At 33.4% G+C, this 13,827-nt stretch overlaps 1 protein-coding gene across 4 annotated transcripts; it reads right to left on the reverse strand.

Moving 5' to 3' along the window:
• Window positions 1-7,323: 7,323 nt before the first annotated feature.
• Window positions 7,324-11,715, reverse strand: LOC11430041 (probable LRR receptor-like serine/threonine-protein kinase At3g47570). 4 transcript variants are annotated; one of them, XR_003011995.2, is made up of 4 exons: window positions 8,941-11,715; window positions 8,460-8,828; window positions 8,211-8,325; window positions 7,324-7,823 (listed from the first exon to the last, which is right to left on the reverse strand). XR_003011995.2 is itself a non-coding variant. In XM_013598371.3 (4 exons), exons 1-4 carry the CDS (start codon window positions 11,636-11,638, stop codon window positions 8,291-8,293), a joined length of 2,814 nt encoding a protein of 937 aa, XP_013453825.1. In that variant the 5' UTR covers window positions 11,639-11,715; the 3' UTR covers window positions 7,998-8,290. The 4 variants fall into 4 exon arrangements, 3 of the variants coding, with proteins under 3 accessions (XP_013453825.1, XP_039690460.1, XP_003614094.1); XM_013598371.3 differs by lacking the exon at window positions 7,324-7,823 and having other exon boundaries at window positions 7,998-8,325; window positions 8,941-11,037; window positions 11,326-11,715; XM_039834526.1 differs by lacking the exon at window positions 7,324-7,823 and having other exon boundaries at window positions 7,998-8,325; window positions 8,941-9,606; window positions 10,915-11,710.
• Between the last annotated feature and the right edge of the window lie 2,112 nt (window positions 11,716-13,827).

Below are 13,827 nucleotides of genomic sequence, written 5' to 3' on the forward strand. Positions count from 1 at the left end.
AATATGTAAATTTGAATATCTTTATTCACTCCTTAATCTTCTTCATTCATTCCTCAATCTTCTTTGAATTGTCTGATAATGTGAAAAATCTGAAACAACAATAATATAATTAATTAACAACTGATAGAACTTCACCGAATATTACAAAGAAAGAAAGAAAGAAAGAAAGAAAAATAAAGTAAGAACAAAGAACATGAACTCCCTTACCACGTAAGAAAGATAGAAAACACAAGAGGTTGCGGCAAAGACTATGAAGATTTCAATTGGATCAATGATCTGCATATTATCTTGTTCATTAGATTGCGATGCTCTTCGTAATGGTGATGATGGTGGTGATACTGTTGGTGATGGTGTTGATGGTCGTCCTGATGGGTATCTTCTAGGGATCACTGAATGATATATTGGTGGTGGGTTCACTGAACGAGGCCATGGAGGACGAATGTGACTCGATGAAAAATTAGAATGGTATGGTAATGGTGATGATGGTGGTGATACTGTTGGTGATGGTGTTGATGGTGGTGGTGGTGGCTGTGACGGAAAAGAGTAACAAGGTGGTCGTAGTGGCCAATACGGTACCATATTATAATACAGTGTTCGAGGTGGCTGTGATGAAGAAGATGGTACCAGCGACAGATTTGTTGGTAGAATAGAATGATATGGTGGTCGTGGTGGCTGCGGTGAAGATGGTGTATTGGATTGTGATGGTAGCTCCGTTAAAGATTGCGTTCTTCTTCGCAGGAATGAAAACGGCCTTCGTGGCAATGAAGATTGCTGTGGCTGCAGTGAAGATGGTGGTTTCTCTGATGAAGATAGTGGGTTCTTTGATGAAGATGGTGGTGCATTAGAATCGGATAGTTTTGGTGGCGGTGGTGGAGGAGGTGGTGGATTCTTGGATGAAGATGGCGGTGCATTAGAATCGGATAGTTTTGGTGGCGGTGGTGGAGGAGGTGGTGGATTCTTGGATGAAGATGGTGGTGCATTAGAATCGGATAGTTTTGGTGGTGGTGGTGGTGGAGGAGGTGGTGGGTTCTTTGATGAAGATGGTGGTGCATCAGAATTGGGTGGTTTTGGTGGTGGTGGAGGGGGAGGAGGGGGAGGAACGGGAGCCATAGTGACTTTGAATGAAAGGTTATATTTTTATGCTATGCTTCAAATAGAAGATGAATGTTATGCTGAAAGTATATTGAATGGTTAGTGACTTTAGCTATATATAATAATTTGGTTCAGTGTTTAGAAGCTTCAGAAATAACAATAACCAATTTGCATAACGGTATTTCTAACTAATCAGTTAACAAAAGCTAACGATCTGAATAACCGTCTCATAGAAATACCGTTATAATAACTGTCTCACACTAGTGTTCATTAAGTTTTTTGTTTTTATTTTCTTAAAGGATTAAGATTCTTAATTTGGTTATGTAGTTTTATATTATTTATTTATTGATGAATAAAGAGTTTAGCTAGTTATATATTGTACTGAATTATGCAAAGGATGGTATCAACAAGGAGTATTTGACATCTCCATGTTTCCTTGGGCACAAAGTGTTTGCTTGGGGAAAATACTTGGGTGACATAGAGTTGGGTAACATTGGTGACATTGGTCAATCACAATACCACAATGCTTGTGTTTCTCTCTCTTTCACAAGCATTTGACATTATGATTGGTTAATGTCACCCAACTCTATGTCACCCAAGTGTTACCCTTTGCTTGGAGTCTTTCACATTTCCAGGTTTGCTCGGATACATAGTGCCGGCTTGGAGTGTTTGACATCTCAATGCCCGGGAACAAAGTTCTGGATAAGAGTCTTTCACATGTCTATGTTTTCTCGAGAATGAAGTGTCGGGTTGGAGTGTCGTGTTAGTTTTTGCTCCTTAGTCGTATGCTCCCTTCGTTTGCAGGATTTGAGGTCTGCTTGGTAGGTTGGATCTCCGTCCTTTTATACATAGATAATGATGGTGTATCTTGTGGAAGAGACGTACGCCTTATTTATTACTCCCTCCGTCCCAAATTATATGCCGCTTTGGCACTTCTACGCATATTAAGAAATCTTTAACTTTTGTGAACTTTGTTAAAATTAAATATGTTTTTTCCTCTTTTACCCTTGGCAACACAATTACTCCAACTTGATTGCCACCGTCCCAAATTCCTCAAACTCCAAGGCAATGAATTCACACGGTTCCTTCTCTCTCTTCAATTGCACTACCAAGGCAATGAAATAATGAAACAATCCAACGATACCTTTTTCTCTCTTTCTCCCGTGTAAAAACTTGAAAAAATTCATTTGATTTAAAAAAAACCTCCAATTTGTTCATGAAAATATTTCAAGTTTCCCTCCAAAAAAATTAGTATGTGGCTGTTCTTTTTCCTATGATTAAGATTATTGAACTAAACAAAAACATACCAATATGACTTCAAATCATGAATCTTCTCTTTTGATACATGTTTGAATGATGTCCAGGAGCATATTGGTAAGTAACTAAACACCCGTTTATTGCTTCTTCACGCCTCTATCTTATGATTGTAGTCAAGAGTAAACTTTGTCTTATTTTCTCACACTACAAACTTGGTCAATTAATTTCAATTTAATGTGGATTAGTATGGGAACCGTGAATAACAATAAATACATGGGAACCGTGAATAACAAGTGAATTATGGATTATGAGAACCTTGAATAAAAAGTTTTGGAAAAAGAGAATAGACAAGGGCAAATTAGGAAGAACATGAATAATTTTACATTGATATTGCAAAACGACTTATAATTTGGGACAATTTTTTTTCTCCAAAACGTCATACATTGTGGGACGGAGGGAGTAATTAATGTTCATGGATGATATTTACCCCATATTCTTTATGTTAGGAAGAAAAGAAGAAATAAAATACACTGAGGACTTGTCGTTTTGGCGGATTCTCTTGAGACCTGAAATGTCACAATCAGGTATTTTCCTCTTACACTGAAGTGTGGCTATTACCTCCTTCTTTTCCTAGATCATGCGGCGGTAGAACCTCCATGACGGTGACAGGTGGAAAGTTTGGGAATCAGATCTACTTTCCTTCTAATCCAGATTTAACATCTATTACTCCGATTAACGGAGTAACGTTTTGCTGGTTGCACTATACGACCTCAATCTAAGATGCATTTTCAATAGGATTTTTATAGTGATTTTACTCCACTAGAGTGAGGCATGCATTTTGTTATTTTAAGGGTTAATAGGCCTTTACCCCCCTGTAATATAGGTCACTTTTGGTTTTGCCCCCTCTTAAAAAAAAAAAAATTGGATTCGGTCCTTGTAAATTTTTTTTGTTTTGGAAAACCCCCCTAGACCAGCCGACTGTGCATTTTTGCTAATGTGGCATGTTGCTTCACCCTTTTTGGATGACGTGGCGCGCTGACTGTATAATTTTTTATTTTTTTATATATGGTTCACGTGGCATTAAGGATTATTTTTTTAAAAAAATTCTTAAAAAATTTTAAAAAACGAAAAAATATTATAAAAAAATGAAATAAATTCTAGGAAAATAATAAAAATGATTAAAAAAACGAAAATAATTATGGAAAAATTAATAAAAATCTGGTAAATGAAAAATATAGAAAATTTAGTAAAAAAAATTCTGGAATAATTTAAAAAATCTGGTAAAATGAAAAAAATATAGAAAATTTATTAAAAAAAAATCTGGAAAAATTAATATATTTAAAAAAATTTATATTTCCATATTATTTTCAATAGAGGAAAAATTTTAAAATTCTGGAAAAATAAAAAAAAAAATCATATTTTTTTTTTCGAAATTAAGAAGTTTTATTTTATAGAAAAATAAAAATTCAACAACTTAAAATATTTCAAAATTTATGAATCTAATAAGAATAGAATTAAAAATGAAAGTTCATATTTTTCTTTCGAAATTAAAAAGTTTGTTTTTTTATTTTTTATACAGAAAATGAAAATATTGGAAAGTATATTCATAATTAAAAAAACATAACATTAGATCATGAAGAATAGAATTTCGATATATATTAATTTTTTTTTTATAGAATATCGATATTTTTTTTATAATTTTAATTTAATTCAGATTTTTTTTATAATTTTTTTTGAAAATTTTGATATATATTATTTTTTTTCAGATTTTTTTTATTAAATTTTCTAGATTTTACTAGAATTTTTAAATTTTTCCAGATTTTTTTCATTTTTATTTATTTTTCCATAATTATTTTCGTTTTTTTAATCATTTTTATTTTTCCAGAATTTATTTTATTTTTTATAATATTTTTTCGTTTTTTTAAATTTTTTAAGAATTTTTTATTTTTTATTTTAAAAAAAAATCATAAATGCCACGTGTACCCCATAAAAAAATAAAAAATAAAAATAATTATATAGTCACAGCGCCACGTCATCCGAAAAAGGTGACGCATCATGCCACATCAACAAAAATGCACAGTCAGCTGGTCTAGGGGGTTTTCCAAAACAAAAAAATTTTACAAGGACCGAATCCAAAATTTTTTTTTTACAGGATGCAAAACCAAAAGTGACCTATATTACAGGGGGGTAAAGGCCTATTAACCCTTATTTTAATATAGTGAAAATATCCACGAGCTTATTTTTTGGATTTTGAGCTCCAAGCAGTGCCACTAAATGTTGAATGAATTGCACCTATGATTGTGATTTTGCGCGTGATTCTCTTTTGTATGTTGTGATGGAACATGAAGAAGAAAAATTATTCACACTTGAAGAATTTCTTGAGTGCCTGGAGGTGGAAGAGTTTTCTCTTAGAAATTGTTGACGCTCAAGGATGCTAGTGTCATGTTCTCCTTGATCTAGAGAAAATACGACAACCCTACGATCTTCGTGAATCGGAATAAAAGACGTTTTTTGTATTGCCTTTAAACAACAAAGATATAACGTAAAATGTGCGGCATTCTTGGAACGAGAACGAGTTTTGACCATCACAAAATGTAGGAGAAAACTATTAAGGTGGTGAATTTGAGGAAATACAAAGGAATTGATGACACAATTCCATTCCTCCTAGCATCAATGATGTGGAGCAGACCAGCACGATGAGTAACCAATGGAAGTGCTCATATGAGACAGTGATGTGATGGAAGCGGTTCTTTAGTGCAATGAATGTGATTCTCCGATGAAGAGAAATGAACCTACAACACAGGTTAGCACTCTGACACTCAAGTCGATTAGAGAAATGTTGAAGGAAAGTGTGTGAAAAATGGTGAAAATATGATCGTATCTAGGGTGTGGCGCATAACAACACTTAGACCATCTACAATGGTGGGTGCGTCACCTATTTAATTAGGACCACATTAAATAGACACCCTCCTTATAGAGTATAATATATGAGTGTCTATTATGATCTCTTAACTGCCCTTGGCATAACTAACTCCGAGATATCCGACGAGATATGCTAAGGGCAGTTAAGAGATCATATATATGGATGATTTACATTGTACGACATGAGGTCAAGTGTCAGCACATAAAAAATCTTTTGTGGTTCCTTGAACGCCAAGGATTATGGGTTATTAGACCGTCATGTATTCATCCGGCGATGTTGACCGAGGTCCAATCCAAAACAGTATTGATACCAAAGATGCATTCATTCTGCTTTTCATATGTCCTTTGTAACGTATACCCCGCCTCCAATGGAAGGCATATATAAAAACAAAAGTAAATAATGAAATTAGAAGTTGAGGAGTAATTTTTAAACGGGCGTTCTATCCAAAAAGAATTAAACCGACAAACATGATAAATTTATGCCGTTACATGTTAAGTTTTTTTTTTTTTTTTTTTTTTGAATAAATGTTAAGTTATGATTACCTTTGGCTGGCAAAAAATACATAAACAACGGAAACTATATTTATTTCAAAGAAAAAAGTATTAAATTCACACTATTTTTAAACCCGACTCATATGGACCATATTATGATTCATTGATTCTTATTATATCTATAAATTCCTCTGTTATATAATAATGTATTCATGCAGTGTTTCCATCGAATCATCACAATGTCTTCTCCGAGTAGTGTTCATCAGTTCCATAAGTCACAATGTTTTTTCAAAGTCATCGTCGAGAAAACCCTTAAAAAGAAAGAGATTGTAAGTGCATGTTAATCTTTTATTTAATTTTCTACATTAATATTTTTGGTCACAACCTTTTTTATTTAGTTTATTTTTTGTGAATCTAAAATGTTTGCAATGTAACAGATACTTCCTAGGAGTTTTGTGAAGAAATATGGAAAAAAATTATCAAACCCAGTAACCCTAGTTCTACCAAATGGTGATAAATGGGAAGTACATTGGATAAAACGTGACCATGACGTGTGTTTTCAAAAGGGTTGGGAAAATTTTTCACAACATTATTCAATGAGTTATGGCCATTTTTTAGTTTTTAGACTTGAAACAAGGTCTCAATTTCAAGTAATGATATTTGACAAAAGCGCTTTGGAAATGGACTATTGGAGTATACCAAGCCCTAGATATCAAGTTGAAAGAAACATTCATCGTCATGAAGATGCTGAAAAGAGTGGCGATAAAGACGATTATATTGAGATTTCGGATGAGACTGAAATGCGAAGATCTTCATCACCTCAACCTCACAAAAGAATGAAAACCAGTGACGGTCCATCTCAAAGGAAAATTCTAAAGAAAGAAAAAATAATTGTGGATCAAAAAATCAAAGGAAAGTTATAATTTTCTCCTCCATCATAATGTTAAATTGATACTTGAATGTTGAAACTATTTTATTAACTATTTCAGGAGGTAATGCTGAAATTTTCTTCAAAGAAAAGAATGTCTCATCAAATGAAGCTATGAATTGGAAAGAATTACTACAAAATACTAAAAGGAGAGCCATGAATTTTCATTCCGATAACCCCTTTTTCATTCGTCCGTTGCATCCATCCTACCTTGAACATATGGTATCTATATTTTTTGTTTTTCTTAGAATCAATCAATTTCCACATTTTACTATATAGTTTATCAATCTAGAAATGTTTTCCTATATAAATATTTTTTCATGTGCTTAAATGATGATTGGATCCAGTTTATACCAACATCGTTTTCGAAAGAGTATTTGAATGGCAAGAATGGGATTGCAACCGTGTTGTTTGGTGATGAGGATAAGACTTGGCGCTTAAACTTCAAGTTCAATGATACAACTAATCGAGCACTCATAACTTCTGGTTGGGGACAAATTGTTGACGAGTATAATTTCAAAGTTGGTGACACTTGTGTATTTGAGATGACTGATAGTACAAATATTTTCTTTAAAGTTCATATTGTTCGAGCCAATGATCAATCTAGCTCCGAACACTTTCAAGGTATTAAATTTTTTTTTTTTTTGGGTAGATAGACAAAATGGCAAAATAACATTACAAATGCGTATGTATTCTTGCAGATTTTGGAAATCCTAAATTGAAGAGGAAATCAAATTCAAGACAAAACTGATATATGTATCATTCACAGCTCAGGAAACTTGGAAGTTGCAATTTCAAGACATTGCTATTGAGATTTACCTTAATGTTACCCTACAAGTCAATGTTTTTTTTTCTATTTCTTTTGTCATTTCGTCAATAAAATGTTTCTTCAAGAGGGCACAGCTGCTGGTTGTGTGTTTGCTGCTGTGGGGTTTCGGCACTGCTGGCCGCTTGTGTTTTGGCGCTTTGTCGTTATTTTAGGGGCCCTTTGTGTCGGTGGTTTTAGTTGTTGTAGCAGCAGTTAGGTGCTGTTTTTCTTACCTGTTATTTCCGTACTTTCTGACCACTTGTAATTGTTCCGCTTTAGCGTTCTTGGGTGCTTCTTACACCAAGTTCTGCTTAATAAATTTATCTGATTCAAAAAAAAATGCGGACTCTTGAGCATAACATGCAGTTTATATACATTCAGTAGAATAATGATCTTCTATGGATATTGGATTACTTTTAAACTTTAAATAATTTTATTTTGGTGAACATGACTTTTAAATAAACCAATACATTAATTTTAGATATAAATTTATGTATCTTAATAATCCAAATTTACCATCCCTCTTGTTACTATTATTATACTTAAGTTGTTACAAGGCGGCTCATGGAGAGGGCCTAGAAATTCAAATACGGTATACGATGTTTCTTTCCTAAAATTTTCATATCTCTCGAATAATGTTTTATGTTATATAAATGATGAATTCATGCATTCAAATAGCAAGACAAGAGAAAATTTAGCAAACTATTTTACACTTGTGATTTGGGTAGAGTTGCACTAGTAGCAGTGTATCATAGTGCATTCTCTTATGTTTCTCAAATTATTCTGGAAGTTTATTTCAGCTTTGATTTGTGATGAGGGTGAACACCTGAAATTCAAAACAAAACTCATTAAGTCTGTATGTTGCATATTAGAAATTTTTAAATGCATAGCAACATTGATGAAATTTAATATTAATTAGATACTAGCCAAATATGCTCTTGGAATATGAATTTATCTTACCAGTGAGAAAAGTCTTTCTGATTATGTTTAGCTCTCTAGTGGCATCTTCTATATTCATTCTTTCTTTGGGAGATTCCATCGAACAGGCAAGTCCAATCCTAAAAATGGAAACAAAGCATTTATCCATCGTTGAAATAAGATGCCGATTGCTTCCATCATCTATTGTTGCTTCTTCAACTCTTGGTACAATACACGGGTCCAAAATCTTCATAATGTTATCAGGAAATGAAATTTCAACATACAAACGCAGATTTTGACCATCTGTAAACATGTCATCCGTCGGTCTTCTTCCCGTAAGCATTTCCAATATAAGCATCCCAAAGCTATACATATCACCATGTGTGGAAACTTCAGAACTCATTCCATACTCTAAAAGTATAGTGAAAAATTGTTAATATCGTATAACAAGTAAAATATCGAGTCTACAACAAAATTACAAGAATTCAAAGAAACACTAAATGATTCAAAGTTCATGGAAAACCTGGAGGAGCATAGCCAATGGTCCCTTTTATTCCAATTGTGCTAGTTTCTTGACAAGAGTTATTGTCAGCAGAAGATACAAGTCTTGCTATGCCAAAATCACTCACATGTGCAACGATATCGTCGTCAATAAGGACATTGCTTGGCTTTAGATCACAATGAAGGACCAATTGCTCACATTCATGATGAAGGTAATGTAATGCAGAAGAAACATCGACAAGGATATTTAATCTTTGCTCAAACTTCAATGTTCTTGGATGATCTGCATTCATTGTCCCGGGATGCAACCATTGTTCTAAGCTTCCATTTCTCATGTACTCAAAAACTAGAGCTTTGAATTCTAGACCTTTGTTATCAATACTAGAACAACAAGTTAAAATCTTAACTAAATTTCGATGTCTAATATTTTTGAGAGCATTACATTCAGTAATAAAACTCTTGTGAGCTCCCTTCTTTTCAAGGTTCAGGACCTTAACAGCAATAACTTTATCTTCTGACATAAGATTTCCTTTATACACGGAACCGAAGCCTCCTGATCCAATCAAGTTTCTATCCGAGAACCCATCGGTTGCCTGATATAAGTCTTGGTAGGAAACCATAGGTAATTGGTCAATTGTTGGTGAATCTGAAGATGGTTTTTTGTTTCTCTTTCTCCTCAAGTAGATAGCTACAATAAGAAGCATTATGATAACAAAAGAAATCACACTAACTATCACCGCCATCAAAAGAAAGTTACGATGTTTTTTCTTTTTCATACGTTTGACACGGCATGGTGGTAGGTGCAGATGCGAAATACCTCCACAAAGCTTATTGTTCCCGGTCACTGCTAATGCACTAGCATTTCCAAAGACACCTTCTTTAGGAACCTCTCCATCCAACATGTTAAAAGAAACATTCAAGTATTCTAAAACAGAAATATTTTGCAGAACACTAGGAATTGATCCAGTCAACCGATTTCTTGATAGGTCTAAATATCGAAGACCTCTAAGAGAAGCTAAAGAGGATGGTATGATTCCGTGAAAGGAGTTCCCTTGAAAATAAAGATATTCTAAGCTTATGCATTCACCAATGGTTTCAGAAATGTTACCAGAAAGTTGATTGTCAGAGACATCTAAGGTATCTATTGTTGTTAGCATACTGACTTCTTTCGGTAAGTTGCCACTGAATGAGTTTTTTGACAAATCCAGTAATATTGATAAAGAGGAAAGACGAAAAACCTCTAAGGGTATGGTTCCACTAAGATTATTTTGAAAAAGGACTATGGATTGTAACTTTTGACAGTTTCCTATGCTTGAAGGAATATTTCCTTGTAGCATATTTTCACCTAAACCTAGGTAATACAATTGACTGAGGTTGCCTAAGGTGGTTGGTATAACTCCGGACAGTTTGTTTCGACTCAAATCCAACAATTGCATGTTTTGAAACTTCCCAAAAGAAGATGGAATAATTCCATCAAGTTGGTTAAGTTCTATGGTCAAGAGAGTTAAGCCAACTAGATTTCCTATTTCCATAGGAATCTTTCCTGATATGATATTACCTCCAAGATATAGTTGACTAAGTTGGGTGGATAAATTACCAATGGAATTTGGCAAACTACCTCCAAAATTATTATAGGCTATACTAACAGCTATCAACTTACTACAGTTTTTCAATGACTCTAAAAATTCCAAATCCTTGGTTGAATTTTTGCCTAGATTATTTTGACCCACATTTATCATCCAAAGATCTTGTAGCTTTCCTAGACTCGGAACATGTCCGACAAAATAGTTTTCACTAATAACAAATGATGTCAAGGAAGAACCATTTGTAATGGAAGTAGGTATTGGACCTGATATTTGATTCCCACCAATTGCTAAAGTTTGAAGATTGCGGAGAGTATTGAACATGTTATGAGGAAGAGAGCCATTAAAGTGATTAGCTGCAGCTGATATCATAGTAAGAGATGACATATTGAAAAGACAAGAAGGAAATGTACCAGATAATTTGTTGTGAAACATTATTATCCCTGTCAAGTTTTTGAGGCGACAAACTTCTTTCGGAATATTTCCCTCCAAGTTGTTATAACCAATGGAAAGTGATATTAAGGATGAAAGATTCCCTATAAATGATGAAACACTTCCAGTTAACTTGTTATTCCGAATATTTAGTACTTGAAGCTTTTGAAGAGAGGTGATTTCAATTGGGATTTTTCCAATCAAATTGTTCCCTCTCAAGTATAAGCCTTCAAGATCGGAACAGTGGGTCAAGTTTATAGGAATCTCCCCTGAGAGGGTGTTATTGGTGAGAAGGAGTTGTTGCAATTGTAACAACCTTCCAAGTTCATTTGGGATGTTTCCAAAGAAATTATTCTTTGCAAGGTTTAAGTTTCTGAGAAAAGAGAGATTACCAATATGAGTAGATATTGATCCATGCAATTCATATCCTTGTAGGTTCAATTCTATAACTCTTTGATGCATGGGGCTGCATGTGATTCCATGCCAATTGCAAAAGTGTGTTGAACTATTCCAAGAATCTAAGACTCCATTTGGGTCAATTGATATTGAATCTTTGAATTGGAGCAATGTTAAATAATCAGTCTGATTTCCTAGCACCAAACCTGAAATTCTGTTTGGGACAACACACATTGCAGTTAAAGTAAAAAGAAGAAGAAGAAGATGTGGGTATGCATAAGGAAGCAGCAAGAAAGAAAAATGCTTCATTTGGTTGAGTGTTTGAATAATTAAGCACAAGAAGATGAGGTTTTATTGTCATCATGCTATGTGGACCAGTTGATGTTGCTAGACACTTACTAGTAGACAGACTGGTAGATGTCATTACTCCTTTCTTTCAAAAATAAGTGACATTGTTGACCGGTCAAAAATTTAATATTTTAAAACTATTTATTATGATAAAAGGGAGTCCCCATGAGCATAGCTCAGTTGATAGGAATATGCATTATTATATGCAGGGGTCGGGGTTCGAACTCCGGACACTTCACTTATTCACCTTAAAAAAAATGAATTCTAGCACTAGACTACTTAACAAAAAAAAAAAAATGTTAACAAGTGCTTCAAGGCACTTAATAAGAAGTTCAAAAAGGAAACTTTATCTTGGAATTTGTCTATTCAACACATTGAAACATTAAAAAGTAACTTTTTCTACATAAAAATTATCAATTATTTCTATTTTTTAAAATCCTTAGCATTTGTTACAATGAAAAAGTACGATTCTTCTCTTTGAAAAATGCTACATATAGCCAATTAATGAATGCAATTTCAAATCTTCCCGAAAGTCATATTGGCGTGTTTTGACTGAGTTAGGATCCGCCAAACAACATATTTTGACCGGCCAATTTTTTTTTTTTTTTTTAGAAAAGGTAAATTATATCATTTCATTAAAAATTAGATCGGTAATACATGCTGGAATATCATCAAACACCTGGAAGCTAATACTAGATGTGGCTACTTTAGCTAAAACATGAGCAACCTCATTTGCTTGCCTCCTAATAAACTCGACATGAGAGTTTGTTAAATAATTATTGCAGAATTGGACATTACTGTCCATAATAGAGCCAAATTCAGTGACATCTCCACGACCATTGTTGAAATAATCAGCTACTCTTTTTGAGTCAACTTCAAAATCAACATTTAAAAGTTGAAGTTCATGAATCCACCGAATCGCATGGTGTAATGCCAGAGCCTCCCCAACATCAACAGAGCAAGTTGGGTTAAACCACATAGTTTTTGAACGAACATGATTCTCATCCGAGTCTCTGATACACATTTCAAAGCCTACTTTATTTATCATGGTAGGGAAAGAGGCATCAACATTGCATTTGTATCTACCACTTTCTGGTTTCCTCCATCTAATATTTGTATTGTTACTAGAATTTGAGGCACTCGGGAGTAGAGCTTGGTTATCTGACATTATAGGAACTCGCTTCCGATTACCGGCCAAATTTTCTTGGCTACCAATATTTTGGACTGGATCATTTATTTTGGGTTGGAAGCAAATTATTTGTAAATAAAAGCTGAATCTGAGATGGAATATGTGTATGTTTAACTATACGATTGAATCATATAGCAAATAAATAATGTGTTCTAGATATAAACCCGTGCGTTGAGCGAATATCATGAATATTTAGTTTGCGAATAGCTTTTTTAAAATAGAAAAAAAAAAATTATACATGGAGTATAGTTATCCATAACCTATGAAATTGACGATGAGAAAGAAATATAAGGTTTTATTAAGGGAGAAAGAAATATAGGATTATTTTTAAGGAAGTAAGAAATCTAGGTTGTCATCAATTTAAAAGTATGCAAGTAAATATTTATAACTAAGTGTAAAACTTAAAAAACCTAAGAGGTATTAGGCCTAAAAATTGAGATTGGGATGATGATGTTGAGCACTATGCAGTAGATAATAGAAGCATTTTTATCTCAAAAGTTAGAAGAGGGAATATTAGAAACATCAATGTTACTTCTAAAAATAAATCAATCACAATTTTAAGTAGATTTGTGACATAATCCTTCGCATCTAGCTTGCCTTATAATTTCAGAATCTTCATCAGAGAGGAGATATAAACATGTGTTGGCAGACAACATTCTCTAATATAATATGAGCTTTGCTATATGGTGTGAACTATACACGCACGACCTGGACACGATAAATGAGGGTAGTGGTTTATATTTTTAAGATAATTTAAAGCTAAAATAGAAATCTAATCAAATGATTGTTATGTATGATCCAATGGACACAATATATTCGTTGATTTTCATCACAATATATTCCTTATAATAATATATAAAAGAATTGATAATGTGTGTAACCTAACACTACTGCACATATGACATTTTGCAACATTTTTGCGGTGATAATTTTAAAAAAGTGTTACACACATAATTTATTT

The sequence above is a fragment of the Medicago truncatula genome, chromosome 5 (genome assembly GCF_003473485.1).
Source record: "Medicago truncatula cultivar Jemalong A17 chromosome 5, MtrunA17r5.0-ANR, whole genome shotgun sequence".
NCBI classification, from domain to species: Eukaryota; Viridiplantae; Streptophyta; class Magnoliopsida; order Fabales; family Fabaceae; genus Medicago; species Medicago truncatula.